Source organism: Pygocentrus nattereri, chromosome 9 (assembly GCF_015220715.1).
Source record: "Pygocentrus nattereri isolate fPygNat1 chromosome 9, fPygNat1.pri, whole genome shotgun sequence".
In the NCBI taxonomy this organism is placed as follows: domain Eukaryota; kingdom Metazoa; phylum Chordata; class Actinopteri; order Characiformes; family Serrasalmidae; genus Pygocentrus; species Pygocentrus nattereri.
In genome coordinates, this window is record NC_051219.1 from 39,220,414 (window position 1) to 39,236,034 (window position 15,621).

The 15,621-nt window shown below is 40.4% G+C and overlaps 1 protein-coding gene across 3 annotated transcripts in view; it reads left to right on the forward strand.

Annotated features, from left to right (window-relative positions):
• Positions 1-15,621, forward strand: part of arhgap4b (Rho GTPase activating protein 4b) — a 45,296-nt gene that overhangs the window by 2,567 nt on the left and 27,108 nt on the right. For all 3 annotated transcript variants that reach the window (XM_037541150.1, XM_017712765.2, XM_017712768.2), the window contains exons 2-6: positions 9,455-9,825; positions 10,962-11,091; positions 11,401-11,572; positions 13,151-13,313; positions 13,403-13,465. In XM_037541150.1, coding sequence (XP_037397047.1) covers positions 11,025-11,091; positions 11,401-11,572; positions 13,151-13,313; positions 13,403-13,465 — 465 coding nt within the window. In that variant the 5' untranslated portion in view covers positions 9,455-9,825; positions 10,962-11,024. The remainder of the gene's footprint in view (positions 1-9,454; positions 9,826-10,961; positions 11,092-11,400; positions 11,573-13,150; positions 13,314-13,402; positions 13,466-15,621) is intronic.

Below are 15,621 nucleotides of genomic sequence, written 5' to 3' on the forward strand. Positions count from 1 at the left end.
CTACAAGTTCTGCAGATTTTCATTGTGGTAAGGGTGGCTGATGTGAGCTTAAATTTATGTTGTATATGATATACATTAATAATGTGATTATCTGGACAATACCAACATACCAAAAATTGCAGTAATCCGTTACTCTTTTCATTGTGTGAATGCAGGGTTTAAGTAAGGTGAATGTGAAAATCCTGGGATTTCCGAGTGAACGCAGTTTCCAGTTTTCATCACTGACGTCCATTGAAAGTGACCGTGGCTAGATGTTTACCGCACCATTACGTCTTGTTTTGAAGGGAACGTTCCCATTTTGCTATTGCTTTTGTTGGTTTGCTGCTGGTTGGATTATCCCTAACTCTTCTGCAAGCACTGTTCATTGTAGTCTGCTGTGTGTGTTTGTAAAATACCGTATTAAATGATACTTCAGACTCTATGTAATTCAGAGATAAACAAATTCACAGCATGGCAGGAGATGGAAATATGGAGGAACAAAGAAACTTGCCATTTAAAAGCTGTTTCAGCACAATTTCTACTACAAGAGCGCATGAGCAGGTGGGCTTCAGGGTGGAACTACAAATGGTTTAAAGTGTCAGAATATAAAAAGGGAGTTATTGGCATAAAAAAATAGCGGCATTAATTGTTTATCACGTTTCTGTTGGCACTATTATTTAAGTCATACTCCTGTTCCAACACAAGCTGGGCAGTTTTGCTCGATGCTAGGTGGGGGTGGCAGGAGGAGGAGGAGGTGAAACATGATATTATTGGTTGATATTATTTTTCCTGCCCTCTGGGGCATGGTGATGTAATCAAAAACCAAAAGGCAAGGCTCTTTTGACTCATGTAATTCTCAATGGTTGAATTACATGAATACCCTGACTTGTCCAGACAACCGCAGAAACTAATCTGAAGTGTCTGTGATTGGACAGATGTTTCATTTTGAATAAGTTGAGTTAAGTGATACTTTTTTAATCCCATAACTGGGGAAATTTCACCTCTGCATTTAACCATGAAGTGAAACACCACATAAGCACTAGTGAATACACACACACTAGTGGGCAGTGAGCACACTTGCCCGGAGCAGTGGGCAGCCCAATCCACGGCGCCTGGGAAGCAATTGGGGGTTAGGTGTCTTGCTCAAGGACACCTCAGTCGGTGCTGGGGATCGAACTGGCAACCTTCCGGTCACAAGGCCAGCTCCCTAACCTCCCTCCACCCCACGACTGCCTAAGTATATTACAGCTTCTTGCAAGTATTGCAAAGTCCAATGTTTCAATAACAATTAACAAACAATATATTGTGCAGGGCTTGTTTATTATACTGTAATGTAAATATAGAAATCATTACTTATTCTGTATGAGATTGTAAGATTGATTTAAATTGTTCAGGTTAATGTTCTTGATGGTATACGTGATATGCTGTAATCTGTGGGACACAATCTGTTTTTTCTAGACGGCTGGTCTCACGGTTTGTTTCAGCAATCATTCTCAAACACTAGCCGTTGCAGGGAGGCCTGGGATGAGGAGATCAGTTGCTCAGTAACAACGGAAATACGAGAGGAATAGCCCATTGTTCCAAGAGCTCTCGATATACTACATTGGCTTCATCATTTGAGAACTAAGTTGGGTAAAATGTATACCTTTTTGGCTCATTCATTTTTATTCTGCCCAGTGCTGCTGAACCTCTGGACTGGTGTCTTTGATTGACCATCCACAGTTCTTAGTATACATTCCAACCCTGACCCCATAATTGTGATTTTTTTTAGAAACTGCAACTCACTTCCCACCTTCTCATGTGAGAGTGATACAGGTTGTGATGGTTGCAGCTAAAAATATCTCTTTTTTTACTGAAAGTTGCACATCAGTCCACATTTTAAATCGTCGCTGTCCAAAGACAAACAAGTATCTCCAAAATGGTAACGTTACAGAAGAGGGCAAAAAACGCTTAAAATTTTAATGTATGTTAACGTAAAGAGATTTGATTGATTTGTAATTGTTTTATGCGATTCTGGGACATTTCTACTGGTCCAGTCATCATTAAAATTTCCTGAGATGTAAAGGAGAACTGCTTTGGTCAAATGATGTAGAAAAATCGACAAAATGGGGATACACGTTTTCTTTTGGACAGCGACGAAATGTTACAATGGAGCATTGGCGCTGTTTTAATGCGAGAGCACAGAAATGCTTTCATTCGATGTGGAGTCTGGTTTTGGACCATTGTAAAACCCTGTTTTCCTTTCCTCCTGTCCTTTCTTTTCTATCGGTCCTTTTATTCCTAATGCCTCTTCTTATATGTGTGAGAGAGGACTAGGGAGGGTGGGGATTTTATGTTTATAATGACATTGTGATTAACTCTTGTTGTTAAAATGCATGCAAGCGGAAGGTCCATGGGGCTATCACTATCATATAGACTTTAACATTCGCATATCTCTCACGTCTACATTATAAAAAAGGAAAACACATCTAACAGAGTCAGTTACTTGTCTGCTTTACGTTGAAATAATTGTGATAGAACAGTTGTTTGTTACGGTTTCATAGTCACTGATGTGAAGAATGAGGCTTCTCATCGGTTTCTTCGCTCTACGATTACCATATGCTTTTGTGGTGTAAGTGGATGTTATGGCCTTTCATATGAATGTGCATGTGTGTTATTGTGATGGGGTGAGGAGGTGTGATATGTTGGCTCTCTCAAGTGTGTGAATGCTCGTGTCTCAGTGATGCTATGAGAAGATAAACAGACTGTGGTCAGCTTCTTGAATACCACTAATAATCCTCCTGGCTTATGATTGTTGATACGTTACTGCAGTTTATGTACTAAAGTACTACAGCTGTATTTAACAGGAAAATGTGTTGCGCTGTTTGCTGCAGCAGAATGTTTTTATTGTGTTTGTTTTTATTTTGTTAATGATAGATGGTAGCGTGGGCGTTTATGCTCAGCATTATTGTAGTTAATGCTTAAGCATTGTGTTATTGTCACATCAGTAATAAAAATGCTCAGGAATGTTTTGTACTGGTTTAAGATTGTGCAGTTATTGTGTGATGGCATCATTGTAATGCTGTGCATTAAATAGGCACTGATTGGATACAGTGATACGTATTAAGGAAGAACTGATTCCACCGTTTTTTCTGCGTTGTAGAGAAATCTAGTGATTCAGGTTTCTTTACACTGGTGCTGATAGGAACCAGGGATCACAGTGTTTACAACACAAATATAGTCATTTATATACTATCCAAATTGGCCAGAGAACGTGCCGTTTAACACAATTCATGGTACTCTTAAAAGTGATAACCAAGAATTTTATAGCTCTCAGAACTGGAAAACAATGGTTTAGTTGATGAACCAAGCAGAGCTTCTTAGTTGACAACAGTAATGAAGTGCAAATTGTGATAGAAAACAAAGTCAAACAGTAACAGAGGATTAAATACCCATAAAAATGCCTCAAATATTCTAAAGCCAACTTTAGCCTCGATTAGCAGTGATTCAAAATGATTCTGATTCTGAAAGGCAGAAACAAATAACTTGCTGCACAGGGTTGTTAGTATGTACTGATTTGCATATTCGGTTGCAGAGTCCACCTCTATTCGGCTGTGAATTCCACGGTTAGCTGGGAGCGATTAGGCCACGGTAGCATATCCCCTCACACACTCATTTCACTCAGAAGATAAGAGCCACACTTTACATAGAAACACAAAAAATCAGATTGTAAATGTACTTGTAAAGCTCAAATCATCACTGAGATGTAGCGTTATAGTCTACATGTTGTGTTTACTTTTCTATAGACATTGTACTTTTGTTTATAGTCTTTTTGAGCTATTTTTTTTTATGAAAACAGTGTGTGCCAGTTATCCCTTCAACAAACACTGCTGTCTGTAAAAGACTTAGTTTTAGGAATTGGCAAAAAAGAAATAGAAAAATAAATGTCGAAGGTAGTGTTTGTTTTCTAATTCTGTATAGAAAATGTAAGTAAAAACAACAGTATGTGTCATAAATCTTCTGTATCTTTGCACCCATATTATAGAGACTACAACCGTTTATAATTCTGCTTTTACATTTGGAAAATTGAGTCACACCTATGTTGTTTGTACAGTTGTTTGTTGCCTGTATGAATCTTGCTTGTCTTTGGGTTGCTGCTGTTTTTTACTGTCAGAAGGAGAGTGGCTGAGATTTTAGGCAGTGTCTGTATGTATATGTTTGTGTCTGTGTGTATGTGTTTTTGTATTTGTGTGTATGTGTGTGTGTGTGTAGATGAGCTGGTCTCCTGCTCAGAGAGATAAGGCCCAGTGCCCGGTCTCATCTTCGCCCCACTGGGAGCGTAAAACAGGATTGATCCCATGGATCTCTAATTCCCCACAGCTCCTTAACTCAATACAGCAGCCAGATCAAGTTTAAACAAGTACGGCTGTTTAGTCAGATCTGGGCCTGGTCCAAAACTCACACACACACACACACACACATGCACACACTCGTATTCCACTGCATGATTAATATATCGCTGCTTAGAATAAATATCATAGGATACATTTGCAGCCCATAATGCTCAGATTAGCGATGGTGTGAATGCTAAAGGGTTATGTAAATGGGTGAATGGACGTTTTATTTTTATACACTGGCAGTCTTGCTGGCTACTTTTTAGTCCAGCAATAGTGTGTGTGCTCTGATTAGATAATCTTGGTTTGGTGTTTGGGGACAGGGTGAAAACCATAACCAGCTGTGCTTCACTCTTCAGTGCACACTACTGTGTTTAGCTGGTGTTAGTGACTGCATGCTGAGCTGCTCCATTGTCCACAAATCAATAACTGCATCCTTATAATGAACTGTGCTTCTTGCTTCTGATTGGTTAGCTGAAAGGTTTGACCTCTTAACTTTGCCCTTCATGTTTTGAAGGGGGTCTATGTGCTGACTCAGTGCTACAGAGTCTTGGCAGCCGTGATTACTGTTAGAGAGAGGGGTTTTTATCCTACACACACACACACACACACACACACACACACACACACACACACACATATGAACATCACTGCAGTAACATCCACCGTAACTCACTCAGAGATACCTCTCTCTCTCTCTTTCTCTCTCTCTCTCTTTCTCTCTCTCTCTCTCTCTCGCTCTCTCTCTCTCTCTCTCTCGCTCTCTCGTTCTCTCTCGCTCTCTCGTTCTCTCTCTCTCGCTCTCTCGTTCTCTCTCTCTCTCGCTCTCTCGTTCTCTCTCTCTCGCTCTCTCTGTTTGACCCTTTGTCTGTCTCTGTCTGTCTGACCCTCTCTCGCAGGATGGTTTGCTCTGTCTTTCTCGCTCTGTATATTTCTCCATCTCTTTGTTTGTCTTGCTGAGTAAACCTGTCTGTCTGTCTGCCTGCCTGTCTGTCTGTCCACCTATCTGTCTATCTATCTTTTGCTCTTCATCATCTCTTTTTCTCTCTCTTTAAGTGTTTCAATCTTTCTCTCTTTGTTTGTCTCACTCAGACTGAACCGCTCTCTCTCTGAGTCTCTCAGACTGTACCTCTCCCTCTTGGTCTCTCAGACTGAACCTCTCTTTTGGTCTCTGTGTCTCTCTCTCTCAGTGCACACAGGCTCTCTTTGTGCAGGGGCTGTTCTGCTCTTTCCTCAGACCCAGTGAAAGCCCCCTCTATGCCACTATTATCACATCATGCCATATGAAACAGTCTGAGGCCACATCAGCAGTTTAGGCTTAAAGCTGTTTCCAAGCTCTCTAGCGTGTGGTGTGTGTGTGTGTGTGTGTGTTTGAGAGAGACATGAGTCAGGTCCCCCACCCTCTCACAGGAATAACACACTGCAATGCACTGACGCAAGCCGCAGAATCTCCAGCAACCGCTTCTCTCCTCCTTCAGCTCTACAGTCAGACTTGCACCTTGCACAGTAGTAAAAGTAAACTCTAAAAACAGGTGTTCTACTTGTAACAGCTACTTATGTATGTATACCACGTGTGTGTGTGTGTGTGTGTGTGTGTGTGTGTGTGTATATGTATATATATGTATGTATATGTATATATATGTGTATATATATATATATATATATATATATATATATATATATATATATATATATATATATATAATGTATGTATATGTATGTATTGCTGGGTTCACACTTAAAATCACAAAACTACATAACGTACATACTGGTGTCATATTAGGTACTAAATATATCTTGACACTTATTGATTACCTAGGTTTAGGTTTCAAGGGGTTAATGGTTAATGTAAATATAGTCAATACAGAAATTTTCCATTGCCTAGAGAATGTGCAGTGCTGTTCATAAGATACCGGACTGTGATAGTATAGCAGAGTATTTTGTCTCAGCATTCCAGCACATTCAATTTCAGTTGAGTTTTATGAAGTAAAGCTACAGAATGTCCGCTTTGATCTAAGCACATCTGTCTTTGGTGAACCGTATCGGCATCACATCCCTTTATCTTAGCTAAAATTGATATGGTTAGTACTTGGTCGCATATCTGAAGGCTGCAACACCTACACAGCACCAAATGCTACATATCACTGATAATAACGGTCTTTCTTCAGTATGTGAATATATGTTTAATGATAATCAGGAAGAGTCATTGTCAGTCATTCCATTTTTTGGCTCTCTCAAAATGTTTTGAGTCAGTGTTTTGAGGCATTTTGTTGGATTTGAGCAGTAAGGTATTCAGTGGTAGTCAGATCATCAGACATCAAACGAGTCTGGCGCACATACTTGCTCATAGCACAGTGTTTCTCAGGTGAGGTGGTACGCTTTGAATGATGAACAGTTTCTGTTTTTCACCACATTTTTCTCATTCTGTCACTCTGACTCAGGTTAATCTTCTTCTCTGTCCATAATACCTAGTGACAGAACTGTTTAGCTAATAGTACGCAGGATTTTATGTGTGTTAAACTGTGATCATTCTGGTAATTCTGGTGGATTCTTCTGTTATATTTAACACATCTATGTTGACATCCTGTTCAACGGTTGGTCATCCACTGGTCATCCAAATGATTTGCTATTGCTTAACCCACCAGCACATTCTTGCATCTTGATTTTGAGACACCTAATATTTTGTCCCTGAATTACTCAGATTTTTCAGGCTCATGGTGGCATGTTTGTGCTTATGTTGAGAGATTACAGTAACAGTTCTACATGCAGATGCCACAGCTGAGCAGCCAGTATCTTATGGCCTTCTAAAATTCAAAAAGAATGAAATGTTTTTATTTTTATTATGTTCTGAAATTTCAGTAATTTCCTGGTATATTCATGGTCAAACCCTTAGATAGAAGCGCTATCACAAGTCTACCAGTCTGGAAAGGGTTACAAAGCCTTGGTTGAGGTGCTGGGACTCTAATGAACCAGTGAGAACCATTCACCACAGATGGAGAAAACTTGGAGCAGTGGTGAACCTTGCCAGGAGTGACCAGCCTACCAGAATTTCACCTCTGCTGACCAAAAAGAACATAAAGGCTCATCTCACATTTCCCCCTAAAACTTTAGGGATAATTTTCTGTGGACTGATGAGTCAAATGTGGAACTTTTTGGAAGGCATGGTTCCTATTACACCTGGCATGATGCTAACACCACATTCCACCAAGAGAGCATCATGCCAGCAGTCAAACATAGTGGTGATAGTGTGATGGTAGTAGCCAAATTAAAACAATTCTGCAAACAAGAGTGGGCCAGAATTTCTAATATCCATCTGTAAAATACTCATCGCAAGTTATCGGAAACATTTGATTGCATGGTGGCACAATCAGCTATTAGGTTTAGGGAGGCAATACTTTTTCACATGAGTTCAATATGGGTTTTGAATAAATCTTTATTTTCAGTAAATGGAATGATCATTTAAAAGCTGTGTTTTGTGTTTACGCCACCTTTGTCTTATACTAAAATTAGTTAGAAGCTCTGAAAGATTTAAATGTGACAAATGAGCAAAAATAGAATAAAAATAGACTGGGTGAGGGGCGAATACTTTTTCATTGCACTGTATTTTCACCCCTTTTAATTACTAAAGTTTTATTATCCAGTGTCAGCCACATCGCAGTTTGGCTTTCTGTGTTCCTATGCTAGTACATTCTGTAAAACAATTGTTTTAAAATTGATATTATATCAAGTTCTACTGTATTTTTGGTCAACGTTTTAGTTTGACCCATTAACCTTATGTTTTCTGCCTAGCCCAGTGATATGTCTAGGGTTTGTGTGAAAGTGTTTCTGTTCTGCTGGAATCAAGTCATGTTACATATTCTGATTCCACATTTCGGTTCTCTTTACATGTTAGGTTTTCAGCTGCACTACTGTTAACAGTACTGGAGGCAGTGTGGCTTGGTTTGCAAAGTGAAACATTTCTGAAAACTGTTGTGGCGGTGTTTAGTACATGCTTCTACTGTCATGGCACTCACAGAAAGCGGAAAAAATAGACTTGAGGTGTGTGGCTGGGTATTAAAGGCTGCACTTACTACTTAGTTTGACAGAGTTCCTCTGGGTTAGTTTACAGTTGATCCTGCGGAGGTGGGGCAGAATGTGAGGCTGTACTGAGAGAACATTTAAACAGAACTGCACTGTTTGTAGCTGCGTTATTAGTGAGTAAGCGAATAAACTGCAAATGCTATCATATGCAGAGGTTTAAACACCTCTGGTCAAATTACTTAGTTTTTTTTTTTTTTTTTTTTCTATTTTTTTATGAAAATAAGTTTGCACATCCTCTACAGAAAACATACTATCTTCAATTTGCAATATGTCAAATTCAGCCTATAAACACATAGGATACTATATCTCTACAGAGGATGAGTTAACTTATTTTCACAAAGTCAGCGAAACATTTTGACTGGGGAACCCACACTTTTGCATTTGACTGAGTTAATAAAGCTGAAAAAGGTGGATAAACAGTTTAAAAAGGATGAGGAAATGCCATTTCAAATTTTAAAAATGTTTAAAAAACACATGAACGCTCCACTGAATCTCTGGTCTATAAAAGGAATTTCAGAAAATCTCAGTTACCTGTTTCAAGATTTTATCTATAGGCTCCGATTGCAGTATAAACAAATAAAAGGTACAGTAAATGCAGCACCAACGCTGAGAGGAAGCTCACCTTTCAGCATCAGAACGACCTCTGCTACATTAAACAAAGCTAGCCATTAGTGGGTGGTTGCCAGACAGGATACACTTTGTGTTTTGAAAAGAAAAAATGTCACATGCTGTTATTGTTTATGCAGCTTTTAGCTTCTTTACCTTGTGGGTGTGGGAAAAACTCTCAAAGCACCTGAGATACTAGCACAGTAAAAGGGGGAGTAAATGCTTTGCATAGCTGATTATGTGTAACCACATCAGTACAGAAACCCATGCATTTGACTGCTGTCTTAGCAGGATGTCTTGGTGAGTCAGTGTGAGGTAAAGCGGATGCGGGCAGGTGTACTGGATTTCGTTAACTGTTTTCAGCCTGCTGGTCCATCTTCAAACCGTTTTATTCCTTCTTTCTCTCTGTCTCTCAGGCGAGGACAATCACATTCATCCGCTGACTCAGGAACCAGTTGAAGAAAGCTAGCAAGCCTCCCGCCTTTCTGTTCTAAGGCTGAAACCATAAAAAGCACACAGGAGGGAGATTTCACCCCACAGGCAGAGTACGAGCGCTGAGGGAACGACTAACTGTAGCTCAGCTTGATTCAAACATAGACACGCACTTCTCTGTTCTGTTTCGGCTGAGGGTACAGAAGATCAAGGGGCAGAGTTTCAGTGATCGTCTAGTGTGTGCTTGAACAGGAGTGACTACAGCTCTGCTTAGAGAGAGAGCAGCCATCTGACTGCGACACTGTGGATACCCTCCTCACTGTGCGGGGGAGCTGCAGCTGCTTAGAAGAAAAAGGTATGTCCAGTTTGGAAGGAGAGGCTGCTGTGATCATTGAAATACATTTAACAACCAAAGTTATTCCATTTTTATATGAACATTACTGTGCAAACGTCATTGGGTACCCATCATTTATTTCATTTCCAGTTATTCGTTTTTTAGGAGATATTTCTGATCTAAATAGTCCACGTGCATAAAGAAGGGGACAGTGTGCAAGACCTCGTAGACCACCAGAACTGTCCCCATCAGGTGAACTGTACTTAAAACTTTCATCTCCAAGAGAGAGGAGAAAATCAAGCTCCACTCTAGCTTCAGATCTGAAAGAGCCCAGACCTCACCGTCACTGAGTGTGTTAGGGATTCATTTGATCATGAGAAGCAGAAAATGCGACTAACTTCTTACTAGTTCAGTATTGGAGGTGTGGAAAAATATCCCTGCTGATTTCTTAGAAGAACTGAAAGCGAGTCTCTTAAAAACAGACTAAAAATCTGTATCATGTTTAGTTGTGTAATTTCAGTGTAGTTTTCTATTAAATAATTTTTTAAGACTGAAAAATAATAACTTGCAGTTAATGGCCATTTTGACTGGAAATGGAGAAGGGTGGACTCAAACTTTGGCACAGTACTGCATATTCATGAAAATCTACTTAATTCTTTCATTTTTACATTTTCTGAAACTGCTGATACTTATCGCTGGTGCCTGAACACTATACCACACACACTGCTACTCTAGAACAGTTCCCTTTTAACGGATCAATATAATTGATCGTAATTTGTCTCACACTCACTGCTTTATTGGAAACACCTGTCTTGAGTAGCCTGATCACTTTCTGGCCACAGAGCTGCTCTTAACTGAAGAACTTTAACTTAGTAGTGGCACTAAATGCCCCACCCGTACTGGCACGGCATGCACTGCCATGACACTGCCATGTCAATGTCGCTGCGGTGTTGAAGATGGTCCACCACCCAAGTGTTATCTGATCAACAGCGGCCCTGTGGTCAGAAGCAGACCAGTGATGAATGACGTAAGAGATGGCTGACAAATTGTGCATCAGCAGATACACAGTGCACCTGTATGGTAGACCTGTAGGGTAGATGGAACTCATAAAGAGGTCAGTGAGTGGAAGTAAGTGTATATTATCTTATCTTACAAAGAGCAGGCAAAGGCCTGAGCCGTGAAGAGACTCTACAGGACCACCCTGCTGCCCCTGCAAGACCATGACGTCACACGGGAAACTGAGGAAGGAAAAGGGGAGTTTGGCCGAGTATGAAACACAGATCAAAGGTAAAGAGCAGGTCATACAGTCTCTGTCTTGATCAGGCATAGCTGGGTTTATATTGTGATTTCTCTGTGTTTGTCCTGCCTGCACGTCCAGGCTGAGTGGTGTTAGGCTCACTTTGGCGTGTGATCTGCACTGTGCGGATGTATTTATAGCCTGCATTAGTGACGCTGTCTCCTCTCATCCAATCAGATGGCTGCCTCAGGCTATGTGTAGTCGGGGAGAAAGAGAGAGAAGTGTGGAGAGAAAAAGTGGTCAGTTCATGTGCTTTCTATGCCTGAGTCTCTCTCTCTCTCTCTCTCTGTTGCTCTCAGAGGTGCGCAGTCAGCTGTCAGAGCAGCTAAAGGTGTTGGATGCGCAGCTGGAGCAGAAGACCCAGCAGCTGCAGGATCTGAGTGACTACCTGCGCAGGCGGGGCGAGATTGAGGCAGAATATGCTCGCTCTCTGGAAAAGCTCAGTGAGCGGTTCACCCTCAAGACCAAGAAGTATGTGATCTATATATCCTACACAGAAGTTACGTTATCCCACAGTATGCACACCTCAATACCCTGAATTGTGATTGTACAGTGTAGACTGGTTTTCCAGACATGGATTTATGTCTAGTCTATGATTTAAGGGGCAAAGCCAATGGAAGTTCAATATTAAAAAACCTTTTTAGTCTGTGGTCAGCCTTAATCTGGATGTGGAAAAGCCTGCCCTGTATGTTCAGAAGTGTCCAAGCACCTGCACACCCAATAGTTCTTCCAAAATCAAGTGTAATAGTAAGAAGTTGGGTCCAATTTTGCTACAGTAACAGCCTCTGCTGTTCTGGGAAGGCTTTGCACTAGATGTTGGAACATTTCATTTCAGAGGTATTCAGTGGTGCTCCATTACTTCTGAGAATGCAGTTCTGCTTCTCCACAGTCCAATGTTTGGGGGCTTAATTCGTGATGATCTTAGGCTCATTTCCAGCTGCTCCAGAGCATCCAGTTCTGCTGTTCAGGGCTTTACTGTAGAGATTGTACAAGCTGTAAGTGTGCAGTTGAACACCTGTGTAAGCAATGAGTGAACGTCAATGTAGATAAATTCACTGATTATACATTTATACATATCGCCGCTGTTGGATCAAAACCACGTGTCTCCAAAATCATAACTGTACAGGAGAAGGAAAAAACATACGTTACTTTTAATGTAAGTCAAGGGAACCAGAATTTTTTCTGAATAATTTTGGGCCATTTATTCTGCTACATTCGTTATGAAATTTACATACAATATAATGGACAACCGGCATTTTCAAATAATATCAACAACTGAAAAACAATAAAAATGGAGATACAAGGTTTTGTTCCGAAAGCAGCGATATATTACATATACAATTAGAAGGAGTGAAAACTAGATACTTTTGGAAATGTATGTAGCACTGTGATCAGGTTCTTACGAAAGGGTGTATTCTGGAGAAGCTGCGCTGCCTTTCAAACATTTGTGGATACCCAGTTAATAATAAATTTCAATACCAAAGCTGTAAGTCTAATCAACCTTAATGAGCCAATAAACATGCTTCTTTTGAAATCTAGACTGCTGATTGACTCATGCTCAGTTCTGGTTCAGGCCACACCTACTTTGTTAGAATTAAAAAAAATTGTTTAGAAATCGGTACCAAAGCTAAGTTCTGGTGTCCTGTATTAACATCAGCTCCTACTGGAAGAGACGGTACTGCCTTAGGAATTATGCCATACAATTATGCCATAATGTCAGCCTCATTAGTGCTCAAACTTTCGCAGTGTTTTATTTCACATTTACGGCGAAGGATTTGTAGTATGTGCTTTTAGCAATAATGTGGGAAAGAAAACTCAAATTATTGTTTTGATAATACCTGCTCATACCAATGAAGACGCATTAATAGCTGGCAATGAAGTGTTCCTACATGTACCCAAAGTCTCAGTAAACAAGTATTTTTTTCTGACATGATTGAAAATTAATATTAAGAAAATTTAAATTTCAAAACAGGGTAAGGTTTGTGAGAAGATCCCTCGGGTGTCATGCAGAATGCGATTTAAACCATGCCCATTTCCTACTCCTCTCAGGAAGGAGCAGTCTGACCAGTCTGTAGCCCAATGCTGGTCAGTGCTACTGGCACAGACCAAACAAGAGAGTCGGGACCACAGCTCCCTCAGTGAGATGTGTAGCACCACCCTCACCCAGCGCCTGTCCCACTGCATTGAGGACACACACCGCCTGGCCAAGAAGGTGCATGCATACACACAACTTGCTGTCTGTTTTTCACTCACAAATGCAGAGACTGATTCTGAGTCCGTGTGTGTGTGTGTGTGTTGCAGAGTAAGGAGGTGGGGCTGCAGATGCAAGATGAGCTCCTAAAGGTCACCACTGAGCTTCAGACGGTGAGTGTGTTGCTGCAGCTAAGATGCAGTCCAACTCGCAGGTTCAAACTAGCACCGGGTCAAGGTCTGTAATAATACTGCACCACCAGTCGGAATTTTGGGGTCACTTGTCGTAATTATTATTGTTAATTTAATAAGTAATAACCTACACAGTGTATATTTGGATATGATAACCTAGACCCTGTTGCATTTTTAGGTGCATTTTTTGAGCACAACAATATTTTATTAAACCTTTTACACCATAATTATCTTTTTATAGCAATTTCTAATCCTGTCTCAGGATTTGGTCACCACATCTCAAATATGAGCACTTCTGGATTTTAAAACAGAATTCAGACCTAAAACTAGAGTTTAATGTCATTTGTCGTGTTATGCAGCGTTCTGTAGCGCAGCATTATATCCATCAACCTTCAGAATTCAGGATTTTATGTATTGTTTCACTTTTTTTTTTTTTTACAACAATATCACGCATGCATAGAGTTTGTTGTCCTGTCGTCTAGTCATGTTTTGATTCTGTAGTCGGTCTCTTGCCCATACTAAGATTAAGATTAAGATTAAGTGATACTTTTTTGATCCCACAACTGGGGAAATTCCACCTCCGCATTTAACCCATCCGTGAATTGAAACACCACATACACACTAGTGAACACACACACTAGGGGGCAGTGAGCACACTTGCCCGGAGCGGTGGGCAGCCCTATCCACGGCACCCGGGGAGCAGTTGGGGGTTAGGTGTCTTGCTCAAGGACACCTCAGTCATGGACTGTCGGCCCTGGGGATCAAACCGGCAACCTTCCGGTCACAGGGCCAGATCCCTAACCTCCAGCCCACGACTGCCCCCAAGAACACTCTCTGATTTCTCTGTGGGGAAAAACGAATGGTGGTTTTTGAAAAGCTGTGGAAAACTAAAACTTTTCAACCCTGAATTTGACCTACACAGTTTTTGTTTTTCCCCAAAATGCCTCTAGATCCTCTGAATTACAAGGTCAGTAAGGAGTCTGAGTGTGATTGTTGCTACATGCAAGCTACTGCTGCATGCTAAACTGACATTTGAAGACTGGAAACTTCACCAAAATAACCCACACAAATCAGCAAGCTTGTCAGTAGTAGCCTAAAGTTTGAGGGACTGATGTTATATAATTGTATTTTTGATAGTAGGTGGTTGTGTGACATCATCGCAGTGCTTGCTTGCAGAACTTATGTAGCATTATTTGTATTTCAACTCCTAAACAACCTCATAATTCAGAGGATCCAGTGACATTCTGGGGACAGTGCATGTAGCACAAAGCGTAAGTGGTTTGAACCATCGTGTTCTATAATGCCAGTACATCATGCTACCAGTGGGGATTCTGGCCTAGCCATTGATCTATAGGCTAATAAATACAACCAAGCCAGCATTAGTATTGACTTCAGTCATCAGGCTAAATTGTATCAAAAAGAAGCCAAACTGGGGTATCTAGGAAGAAAGTTACCTTGCTAAAATTAGCTGTTAACATTATTATTCTCATACTGTTATTCTCATATGCCAAGTCATTTTCATGGTCTCGGTGATCCAGTCTCATGATGATTCAGCTTCTTAGTGGCAGTGTTAGCTTTCTGCCTTCCTTCTGCTTTCACAAGCAAACGAAAAACAAAACATTTCAAAACAGCTCATCTGTAAAAATCCACACTGAAGCAGTTGCAGTTTCTGAAAAGTTCCTCCCTCCATCAAGATACATTATCAGAAGGATGTTTTCCTGCTCTTTAAACCTGAAAATCTCACTCCAAAGACTACTTTGGCACTGCCCTGGAATACAAGTGAGCTTGTTTGCCACATGCAGTAATGGTTACTCTGCTTCTATTGGCTGAACTTTATTCTCAGTGTTGTACATCTGTCATACAGTTCACTTATGGGAACATCTACAGCTCTGTTTATCATTCTGCATTCATCTAAAATGACAGCTTCATACAAATTATTTGATACCAAAAAAGTTTAGACATAATAGTGTAAAAATTTATGTGCATATTTATTTACAAAGATTTGCTTATTAGAAATATTGATGTATTGGTTTTATAACTTTTGAGTACTAAACCTTTGAAGTGTAGTGTAGCTGGTGTGTGTGTGTGTGTGTGTGTGTGTGTGTGTGTGTGTGTTTGTGTGTGTGTGTGTGTAGGGA